Below are 12,321 nucleotides of genomic sequence, written 5' to 3'. Positions count from 1 at the left end.
CTTGGCCTTGCCACTGCCGGAAAACAAGTCGACGTGCCCCCGTTTTCCCGACCGCCCCCAGTCCCTCCTCACGAACCGCTCTGCTTGTCAATCAGGCTGAGGCATTCACATTTTAGTGAAAAGATCACAGGACACATTCTGCACATCCGCAGAACGGGTTCTGTGCATGCGCAGTCCCGAACAACGGCAAAAAAAGTAAGTACCGCTTTTGCGATCCTTACTGAATTAATGCGCTCTATGCATACAGATCTATAAGAAACGGCCAAACTAAATGTTACATTCGAGCACCTCCATATTCCAACCAAATTCCTGATTTTGTAAATTGTGACAAATTAGGAATTGCACCCCTGTTCCAGCAGGCAATTGGACAAATAGATAAATCCATTAAAAAAAATTAACCTTACTTCTGTTCTATCTTGCAGTAAACAATCTCACTAAGCTCTGCCTTCCAGCTGTAATGGGGAATGGCTCTCTTTCTGGTGATAACCCTGATACAGGGTTTACTTCTTGAAAGAGTGAGAGTACTTTAAGCTGGTCTGTATATTTCAACATTCCTTAGTTGGCAAGTCATGCTAATTTAGGCCACTGTTTGTTCCACCCAAAGTATACCTTGTTCCAGTAGTTCCCAAACATTCTTGAATCACAACACCCTAGAGTGTCAGAATATTTTTCATGGCACCCCTAGGACAAAAGTTTATTTTCAAGAAATTCATCAAAAATAATTAAGTAAATTGTCCTTAGGTTAATTTATGTAGTGGTGGACAGGGTTACACTTCTGTTGGTCCACATATCTTGTAAATAGGCAATACCAGGGGTGGTCTTCTGTATACCGGCGGTCGGGCTCCCGGCGCTCAGTATACCGGCGCCGGGAGCCCGACCGCCGGCATACCGACACTTATTTTCCCTCGTGGGGGTCCACGACCCCCATAGAGGGAGAATAAAATAGTGTGGCGCGCGTAGCGCGCCACCGTGCCCGTAGCGTGGCGAGCGCAGCGAGCCCGCAAGGGGCTCATTTGCGCTCGCCACACTGTCGGTCAGCCGGCGGTCGGGCTCCCGGCGCCGGTATGCTGGGCGCCGGGAGCCCGACCGCCGGCCAGCCGTAGTGAACCCAATACCAGTGCTGGTATTGCCTATTACATTGACAATAAATAATTTGACCGTAAATAATTTGATTTGGTCCTTGACCACCAACCCGTGGTACCCCTGCAAATGCCCTGTGGCATTCCAGGATGTCATAGCACCCAGATTGGGAACCATTGCCTTCTTCTATAGAAACCAATTTATAGGAGCCTTGACTCATTTTTTTCTGAATAAAGAGTCTCCCCCCATTACTCTGTTCTGCTAAGGTACAGTGCTGCTACTTCCATTATATATCTACTGCTTACCCCCTCAGTCATATCATTGCTACATCTAATGCTAGTATTTCCTCTATAATTTAATCAAGATCAGTGCACTCAATCCACAGCTGCAGTCTGTGATGCTTTGAACATTGCAGTGAACTTGTTTGCCTATAAAGTTGTTCTCTCAATACATACTAAAGTACCAGGCACACAGTGACAAACAGTGGATGAAGGATGAGAAGAAAAATCTGCTCAGACCCCAGACAAGCACGCCTTAACCTATTGCTGCCCTCATGTAGTATATATACACCTTAACTTAAGCTGTGGTAATACAGTATTTATAAAGGTACCAGAAAAGGGTGATTACAAACTTAGAGCCACAGGATCTGGTGGTGGGACAAGCATATATTCAAGGAGGTTTTTTGGATACATTATTGCTTACACACAGCCATCTTTTCTATTGATCTTAATGGGCAGTTACCCAAGGGCCCCAATATTTTAAGGATCCTGGACTGATAATTGAGGGTCCCCTCTTTCAAGGGGTATCAGATTTTTTAAAATCCACCGTGGGGAACCAGAGATATCAGACTTCAAATCAGCAGTCCCCATCTGAGCCTGTTAATTGTTCTTTCCAGACAGATATCTCCAGTTCTCTCTGGCTTAGAATTTTCCTCAGTGTGTCATCCTTTCGGTGGACACTGGCGGCTTGTCTCTACCAGTGGCGGTTCTTGCCACGGGCAAGCAGGACTTTTGCCCGGGGCGCCGCCTTCCGGAGGGCGCTGGCGCCATCCGGAGGGCGCCGCACCGTGGCAAGATCCGCCACTGCTGCCCGCTGTGTCCCCCGTCCGCCCCCGCTGCCGTCCCCGTCCTCGGCGCCTCCTGTGAAGGGAACTAGACGCTATGCGTCTAGTTTCCCTTCGTGGAGAGTAACTGCTGAGCGGTGCGCGATGACGTCATCGCGCACCGCACAGCAAAGGTCCTCTCCACGAAGGGAACTAGACGCATAGCGTCTAGTTTCTCTTCGTGGAGAGGACCTTTTGCTGTGCGGTGCGCGATGACGTCATCGCGCACCGCTCAGCATTCAAGCGGCGCTTTCAATGTACAGGGGGCGTGACTCACCACGCCCCCTGTATTAGGCCACGCCCCTTTCCTGCCCGGGGCGCTCTGCGCCCTTGAACCGGCCCTGGTCTCTACCATGCCCAAAACCGGATATATCAGCCTTCCAGCAGCTGGTCCTTGCTTCAGCTCCACATGCCTGGGATGCGGTTTTATATATTTGTTGCTATATTGCTCTGACTGCTGAACCTGGGTCACCAAGACCCTGGTACCACCTGAAAGATGGAAGTTTCTAGTCTTTATCCCATTGAAATCTAAGAAATCCACCCCTAGGAACTGGAGATATCTGTGGTCAAGCAAGCTTCCCTCCGAATGGAAAATTATAAATATAAAGCCCACTCCACTGTCCACCCGGGATACAGTCGTTCGGTCGACACAGCTTATGGCGACAGTCATTAGGTTGACCACTGAAGGTCGACATGGTCAATATGTCGACATGGTCATTAGGTCGACAGGTCAAAAGGTTGACATGATTTTTTTAATTTTTTGGATTTTTTCATACTTAACGATCCACATGGACTACGATTGGAACAATAACCTGTGCCGAGTGAAGCGAGGCATCTTTCCCGAAGCATGGTGAGCGAAGCGAGCCATGCGAGGGGACACGGTGCACTAATTGGGGTTCCCTGTCACTTTACAAAGAAAACACCAAAACCAGTCAAAAAACCCATGTCGACCTTTTGACCTGTTGACCTAGTACATGTCGACCTGTTGTCCCTGTCGACCTAATGCATGTCGACCTAATGACTGTCGACCTAAGTTGTGCCTATCCAACGACCCATACCCGTCTATCCCTACCTTGCGTCTTAAACACCCCCACCACCCTGGAGTTTATGTACCTGTGCCACCTAATTCCACCCAATGCCCCCTTACACAGTTTAGGGTTCCCCCTACTGCCCCATCTCACTAACTCCCCCCCCCCCCCCCCCCACACACACACATACACACACTTGTTCGTGCAGTAAAGGAGGGATTAGCAGAAATTACTGCTCCCCGTCGTGCATGCTGAGCGAAAGATAGAACACCTTCTACCACCTGCGAGGCATCACCACCACCCCTAATAGCACCCCCCCACCCCCACTGCTGGAGGGTGAGAGGTTCCAGTTCATTGCCTTGCCCAGGAGCTTAAACATCATATTCAAAGTGAATAATTTTCTTACGGGTTCCAGTCTATACATAGACAGTTAAAAGATAGACAGTCATTAGGTAGACACCATATGGTCGACAGAGTCAAAAGTCAGACAAGGTCATAAGTCAGACACAAACATTTTTTGTTGTTGTTTTTCTGTGTTTTTTTTACAACTTTTGCCTCATTGACTATCCATGTCACAAACTATTACCTTTTAGTAAAGTTGTGTCAAGCGAAGCGGAGTGGAGTGCGACACCGAGTCTTAAGCGTGGCGAGCCCACGAGGGGACAAATTTCACCAAATTTGGGTTAAAAATGTTTAAAAACACACACACACAGAAAAAATCTGACTTTTGACCCTGTCTATCTTTTGACTGTCGACCATATGGTGTCTACCTAATGACTGTCTATCTTTTAACTGTCTATGTGCTATTCCACACTCTTTTCTTGCATTCAGTAGTGCAAAGCACATTTGTAAGATTAAATCCAGTGACATCATCCTATAAAGGCCCGGTGATAATTCTTGAAGGGTAGAAACGGTTAACTGCATTGGAGACCTGTAAATGTTTTCCCTCCATTACTGCTGCCCTCTACCTATGACATGTGCCATGCCTTTGGTAACTACGTATAACTCCCATCTACAAGGCACCTCCTGTGACCCCAATCACATTCTCTCAAACCCTTCCAATCTTTAAACGCACTCTGAGAACTCATCTCTGTATTAGAGCTCTTTGAAAACCCATCTCTTTATTAGAGCTTACCCTACTCCCACCTGTTCTTCCTGCATTAGCTCAACATCACAACTGTCCAGTGTCAGGTCTGAGCTACACCCCTCCTCTTCAAGTTAGAATGTAAGCTCTCCTGTGAGCAGGGCTTTACATACTGTATGCTTTGTTTTCTTGTCTACATATACTGTATTTTCACTTACTTTAATGAGCATTTTATGTATGCATTGTTTCCCCAGTGCCTGGCACTGATCAGCATTATGGCCTCTTACAAATCAACAACTATAATAATCTGTTCTTCAACATAAAACATTACTAATAGATCCATGCAAAATGGACTTAATAATAATTAATGTAATATTTAATTGTAGTACAGGTTGAGTATCCCATATCCAAATATTCCGAAATACGGAATATTCCGAAATACGGACTTTTTTGAGTGAGAGTGAAATAGTGAAACCTTTGTTTTTTGATGGCTCAATGTACACAAACTTTGTTTAATACACAAAGTTATTAATAATATTGTATTAAATGACCTTCAGGCTGTGTGTATAAGGTGTATATGAATCATAAATGATTTGTGTGAATGTACACACACTTTGTTTAATGCACAAAGTTATAAAAAATATTGGCTAAAATTACCCTCAGGCTGTGTGTATAAGGTGTATATGTAACATAAATGCATTCTGTGCTTAGACTTAGGTCCCATCACCATTATATCACATTTTGGTATGTAATTATTCCAAAATACGGAAAAATCCGATATCCAAAATACCTCTGGTCCCAAGCATTTTGGATAAGGGATACTCAACCTGTATTTTGAACTAGCCATTCTCCAGGGCACTAGCTGTTCTGCTGGGCTTTTCCAGGGTTTTTTCTCTGTCTTCCCCACATTTATACTTATCTACGACACTCCCTCCTCCCTTTCTCTCCCCCTTTTTATCTCTCTCACTCTTCCCCTCCATCTCTGCCCCTATTTCTCTCTCTCCTTCCCCACCCCCACCTTTACTCATCCTTTCTCCATCTTTCCGCTCTTTCTCTATCCTCTCCCTTCTTTTCACCCCCCTTTAATAATGTATAAGGATTTACACAATGTGCACTATAGTCTCGTGCTCTCTTGTCCCACATTCGCCATAGAGATCTTCATCCTAAGATATATTCTTGAGTGGGAACCACTTCACTATCTCCATTGGATTAAAACAGAGTCTTCTGAAAGTGGAGTGGTCTTGTTCATTTGCATTTATTATAAAGATGACGTCTTACAGTTCAATGTTCTTTTACTTACAAACTTGCTCTCACTTTTCTACTGTCTTTTAGGGATCTTAGTGATGTTGACTGTGATGGTGCTTTGATCCTGCCAGAGTTTTGTGCTGCTTTTCATCTTATCGTTGCTAAGAAGAATGGCTATGACTTACCAGATACACTGCCTAAGACCTTACTGGCTGAAATATTGCAATCAGGTGAGGTAATCACATTCTATCTATCTATCTATCTATCTATCTATCTATCTATCTATCCATTAAAACCACTGACAGGTGGTGTGAATAACATTGATTATCTCACTACAATGGCACTTGTCAAGGGGTGGCATATATTATACAGCAAGTGAATATTCAATTCTAGAAGTTGAGGTAATGTCAGAAGAAAAAATGAGGAAGAGTAAGGATCTGAGTGTATTTGACATGAGCCAAATTCTGTTGGCTAGACGACTGGCTACCCGGTCAGAAGATAGACAGTAAATAAATAGTCAGTCAGTAGGTCGACATCAGATGGATGACAGGCAATAGATCGGTTATGATCTGGAGGAGATGCATGGACTGAGTGACGCAGAAGTCTGGGTTTGAGATGGATATAGTGGATTGGCTTGTCACGTGAAACAACTAAGTATTGAGGGTGGGAGTGGTGACTTGACACGTGCTACGAGGACTACTCTGTTACGATGGCTACCAGGTGGCACTCATACGATTACTCTTGCCCAGCAGTCCTTTAGCCTCCTGCAATGCTAGGCTTTGCCTTTAGCAGCTGCCTTTCCAGGATGAATTAGGTCCACCCCGTACTCCGATGCCCCAGGACTTATGGATGGACAAGGCAACTATTGGAGGCTGGGCAAGAGTAAGGTATAGTGCAGAGAGATACTCACAGGATGCAACCTAGATAAACTGCCCAATTCGCAAACTGATTTAAGTAATAGAATGTATGTGAGGGCAACAATGTACAGGATGGTGTTGAAACTAAACAACTGTATGTGAGTGCAACAATGCACAGGATGGAATAAGCGAATAACCTGTATGTGAATGCAACAATGCACAAGATTGTTATCTTTTGCTCTTTTATTGTTTACAGTCTGTGTGGAAGGTTCACACAAAACCTTATTTCAAGGTGGACTGGATCTGATCAGGAACTCGAACGAGACTAGGTAACAGACTTCAGGAATACACCGAGCTGACAGGTTCTCACATGTAGCAGGAACTATAACCAGCAGATTGGGACTGACCAGGAAGAGAATTTATATGTGACTGCTCCTATCAGCCCCAGGAATCCAAAGAGGGGATGATTAAGGGAAAGGACGTGCAGCTGCGCTGCTGCACATCCACAGAAAGACAGAACAGACTAGTTGCCTAGCAACCGGGAATGCTGCCTGCGTCTAGAGTCCCGGTTGCTAGGTGCTCAGCGGGTCCCAGTCCCCCCTGTGGTAGCATTGCTAGGCGCAGGGCAGGACCCGGAAGCGCCATCTGACAGAGGAGACCTGCAACGGCCGGGACCTGCGTCCTCCATGAGCCGCTCCACGGCTGTTAACAAGATCAACAAGGATAGGCTGCAGAAGGGGACTGTTAGGGTTTAGGCACTAAGTGAGGAATAGGTTTAGGCACCAGGGGAAGGGTTAGGATTAGGGATTAACAAAAAATAAATAAATTGTTGACCTCCTTCTGTGTTGACTATTTGCATGTTGACCTTTTGACCCTGTTGACATAAGTCCATGTCGACCATTTAACTGTCAATCTTTTGACCCTGTTGACCTTTTGAACATGTCAATCTTTTGACTGTCACTATCAGGTGTCGATCTATGTACTGTAGTTCTTTTAATCCATATCTGACTGGGTCAGAGCATCTCCAAAGCAGCAGTTCTCATGGGGTAATCCCAGTATGCAATGGTTAGTACCTACCAAAAGTGGTCCAAGGGAGGATAACCAATGTACTTGTGCCCAAGGCTCATTGATGTGCGTGGACAGTGAAAGCTAGTCCATCTGATCCGATCCTACATAAGAGCTAATGTAGCACAAATTACTGAAAAAGTGAATGCTGGCTATGAGAGGGAGGTTTCAGAAAACACAATACATCGCAGCTTGCAGCATATGGGTCTGCGTAGCCACAGACTGGTCAGAGTGACAACTGATCCTTGTCCACTGCCAAAAGCACCTACAATAGTATTTGAGTGTCAGAACTGGGCCATGGAGCAATGGAAGTAGGTGGCTTGGTTTGATGAATCACCTTTTCTTTTACATCATGTGGATGACCAAGTGTGTGTACATTGTTTACCTTGAGAGATTTAAAGATTTTGAAAGGCATGATTTCACACCAAAGCTGGCTTTTAGCCACAACTGATGGAAGTTTCACTTGCACCTGAGATCCTACAGATGGAGGGATCTGTCTTTTGTAGGACAACATTGCAAAATCACTTTTTAATATATCCCGAAGAATATGGAAGCTGCTATACAATAGTCACAGTCACGCTGATATGTTCAGTACAGGTTGAGTCTCCATAATCCAAAATTGCGAAATACAGACTTTTACCAGGGTTGCTTTATTTCCAAAATAAAAAACTGGGGTACATTAGCAGTCAACCCACACCGCATCCAAGTACATAAACCCCATAAGATATGAAAGCAACAAAAAGGCTATACTGTACATAGAATTTGGTCATGTGTGGACATTTAAAGCACATTAAAGTTCAAGCTATATAACCTGACACACACTCCACGTGATTGCTCTGCTGATGGGCCAGATTTTACTCCTCGGGATGCAGCAGCTTCTCCTTCATATATAAGCCCGACCCCAAGTGCTGATCCCCGGGGTCAGGCAGCCATCACACATACAGTATTACATGTAACATTAAAGCATGTAATGCTTTAGTGTTACATGTAATATGTCAGATCTGTGGTTATGTCTGTCCCCGGAGGGGGCACTAGTGGGTCAGTGGTGGTGTGATGGAGAAACTGAGGAGGCTGTAAGATATTCCTGTGCAGGTGCGCAATGATGTTTATTAAATGCTCACGAGTATATACAGGAATTGAAGCAGATAATAACTTGAGATGGATGGTACATGAAATGCTGACAACGATTAAATAAACAGTCACAGGTATTTAGCTGGTCTGGAAACCAGTGCAGTAATTAGGCAGTGAAATACAGGTAATGAACTAGTCTGGAAACTAGTATGGCAATCAGATGGTGATCACTCCCACAGTTGGTTTTGGAAGTCAGCAACAATACTTCACACAGTCAGTTTATAATGCAAAGTCCACAACCAAGCAAGGTTAAGCAGGAGACAACTTTAAACACATATGAAGTGGTTGTATTAAGGGCCAGATGCCATACCACAATGCTGAATGCAAGTTAACCATACACAGGTGAGGATAATGAATAGCACCTGAAGAAAGTCTCTTACTGCAAAAGGTGGAGGCTGACTGTAGCAGAAGTTGAAGCGGAAGTAAATGCTGGGACCTGTATTTCCACAGGAATACTTGAACCTGTAGATCACTTGAAGATGCCAGAAATAGGAGATCGCAGGAAACAGGAGATTGAAGACTGGAAACTGGAGATTGGAAACTGGAACCAGGAGACGCTATGGAGCAATGCGTTGTCCAAGGTGATGAGACTGAGCCGATGCTCTGGACTTATACCCCCTGGATGGTAGTCATTGGATACTTGGATCATGTGAGCAATCACAGCGCAGGATTGGGTGTTCTCTGGTCAGCTGACCACAAGTGTCATGGCAGCGCCCATGCTGTGCAGATGGCTGGTACACAGGAGGGCACCCGCAGAATGGGCTTCAGGGGTTCACTACAGTAGTGGGTACTGCGGTCCGCAAACAGGATGCTCATACAGCCGCAGACTGGGGCCGTGACCTCCGGAGGCCTGCACACCAGCGCGCCGGTAAGTGAGACATCACTGAATGCTGATTCCTGACAGTACCCTCCTTTTATGGGTGGGCACCGAACACCCACGAGGCTTGGAAGGAAACAGTCTATGGAAAGCTTGGACTAACCGTGGAGCATGGGCATCAGTGGCGTTAACCCAACTCCTCTCCTCAGGACCATACCCGGACCAGTCAGTCAGGTACTGACCATACCGACAACGTGAGTCCAGGATCTTCTCCACCTTGTACTCAACACCCCGATGAGTTGGATTTTTGGAGCTGCTGGAAAAGCTTTCTGAAAACTGTTAAGAATCAGGGGTCTAAGGAGAGAGATATGAAATGAGTTTGGGATTTTCAAATAAGGAGGCAATTTCATCTTATAAAACACTGGATTAATCACTCGTTCAACTCGAAACGGACCAATAAACCGTGGAGCAAACTATATAGAGTGGACTCTAAGGCGGAGATTACGAGTAGATAACCAGACTTTATCACCTGACTTTAAACTGGGAACTGCTCGTCTTTTCCGATCAGCAGAGATCTTATACTGCCGAGATGCTTTCTTGAGAGAAAGATGAATCTTTGCCCAAACCTGAGAAAACTGCTGAAGGGCTGAAGTTACTGCAGGCTCATCGACCAATGGAAGATCTTGGAAATCTGGAACTCTGGGATGTTGACCGTAAACTGTAAAGAAAGGAGTAGTATTGGTGGCTGTATGGTAGCGGAAGTTATGAGCAAACTCTGCACAAGGCAATAAATCTACCCAGTCGTCCTGTGATAAAGAAATATAGAGTCTCAAAAAGGTTTCAAGCTCTTGGTTTACCCTTTCGGTCTGCCCATTCGTTTGAGGGTGATATGCTGTAGAGAATTTGAGTTTAACTTGTAAAGCAGAGCATAAGGCCTTCCAAAATCTTGCCACAAACTGAACACCACGGTCAGATATAATTTCTGTTGGGAGTCCATGTAACCTGAAGATTTCACGTAGGAATATTTGTGCGAGCTTTGGAGCAAAAGGCAACCCCATGAGTGGAACAAATGGGCCATCTTTGAGAACCTGTCAACCACTACCCAGATGGTATCATACCCTTTGGAGGGAGGTAAGTCTGAGATGAAATCCATTGACAGGTGAGACCAGGGATGACTTGGTATAGAGTTAGGTAACAGCTGACCAGCAGGAGACTAACGAGGAACTTTGTGCTGGGCACACTTGGGACATGAAGCCACGAAATCCTAAATATCAGCTTTCATATGAGGCCACCAATAGGACTGAGACAAAAACTTATAAGTCTTTAAACCCCAGGATGTCCGGTAAACTTAGAAATATGAGCCCACGATAGCAGATTCGGGCGGAGCTCAGGAGAAACAAACATCTTGCCAGGAGGCAGAACAGCAGATACTTCTGTGGAAGCAAACACTACAGGATCGAGAACTGGATGAGATTCTTGTTCAGAAGATTCCTCCATGGATCTCATGGAGCGTGACAAGGCATCTGCCTTAACATTCTGAGAACCAGGGCGGAACTGTAACTTGAAATTAAAACGAGAAAAGAATAAATCCCACCTTGCTTGACGAGGATTTAAACACTGCGCTGCTTTCAAATAAAGAAGGTTCTTATGGTCGGTGAAGATGGTAATAGGAAACTTTGCGCCCTCCAGAATATACCTCCACTCTTCCAGGGCCAGCTTGATTGCCAGGAGCTCCTGGTCACCGATGGCGTAGTTTATCTTAGCAGGTAGAAATCTACGGGAGAAAAACTCGCAAGGGTGAGTCTTACCACATCGCAGACTGCTAAATAAACTTGAAAGTTTGGGATTGGATATTAGGATTATTGAATGGATAAGATCTTGGTTGAAGGATAGAAAACAGAGAGTTGTGGTAAACGGAGTGCATTCACAGGAGAGAAATGTTACCAGTGGAGTACCCCAGGGATCGGTACTTGGACTAGTGGTTTTTAATATCTTTATTGGTGACATTGCAAATGGCATTAAAGGGAAAGTATGCCTTTTTGTAGATGACACAAAGGTATGCAACAGGGTAGACACACCAGGTGGGGTAAAACAAATGATTGAGGATCTAGGTAGACTAGAGGAATGGTCAAGAGTGCCACAAGAGTGTGGCAATTACAGTTTAATGCCAAAAAATTTAAAATCATGCACTTGGGTCTCAAAAATCCAAAGGCTAAATATAGTATTAATGGCACTATACTGGAAACTACTGAGGAGGAAAGGGATCTAGGAGTCACTATTTCAGATGACTTAAAGGCAGGTAAGCAATGTAACAAAGCAATGAGGAAGGCTAGTCAGATGCTTGGCTGCATTGGAAGAGGAATCAGCAGCAGAAAGAAAGAAGTAATAATGCCACTGTATAGGTCATTGGTACGGCTTCATCTAGAATACTGTGTTCAATTCTGGAGGCCATATCTTCAAAAGGATATTAATACATTAGAAACTGTACAAAGAAGGACAACTAAAATGGTGCATGGCCTACATCACAAAACATACCCAGAAAGACTAAGTAATCTCAATATGTATAGTTTGGAGCAGAGAAGGGAAAGGGGGGACATGATAGAAACTTTCAAATATATCAAGGGTTTTAACAAAGTCCAGGAGGGAAACATTCTCCAAATGAAGAGAAGCAATAGGACACGAGGACATGCACTGAGACTGGAGGGGGGGGGGGGGGGGTCAGGGGAAATTTGCGGAAAAATTACTTCACAGAAAGGGTAGTGGACAAGTGGAATAGCCTCCCATCGGAGGTGGTAGAGGCTAAGACAGTAGAGCAATTTAAACATGCATGGGATAGACATAAGGATATCCTTACAAAGAAATAAGGATCAAATAAGGTTAGAGATAAAAATAATGTTAAAAAACAAAAAAGG

At 44.8% G+C, this 12,321-nt stretch overlaps 1 protein-coding gene across 6 annotated transcripts in view; it reads left to right on the top strand.

The window, feature by feature from the left end:
- REPS2 (RALBP1 associated Eps domain containing 2) overlaps positions 1 to 12,321 on the top strand; it is a 286,422-nt gene that overhangs the window by 135,902 nt on the left and 138,199 nt on the right. For all 6 annotated transcript variants that reach the window (XR_010226433.1, XR_010226459.1, XM_063953934.1 and 3 more), the window contains one exon: positions 5,627 to 5,769. Coding sequence is in view for 4 of the 6 variants with exons in the window: in XM_063953934.1 (XP_063810004.1) it covers positions 5,627 to 5,769 (143 nt within the window). In the remaining 2 variants the exon portion in view is untranslated. The remainder of the gene's footprint in view (positions 1 to 5,626; positions 5,770 to 12,321) is intronic.

Source organism: Pseudophryne corroboree, chromosome 2 (genome assembly GCF_028390025.1).
Source record: "Pseudophryne corroboree isolate aPseCor3 chromosome 2, aPseCor3.hap2, whole genome shotgun sequence".
Lineage (NCBI taxonomy): Eukaryota > Metazoa > Chordata > Amphibia > Anura > Myobatrachidae > Pseudophryne > Pseudophryne corroboree.
Note: the sequence above shows the minus strand (reverse complement) of the source record. Positions and strands in the feature narration are given on the sequence as shown.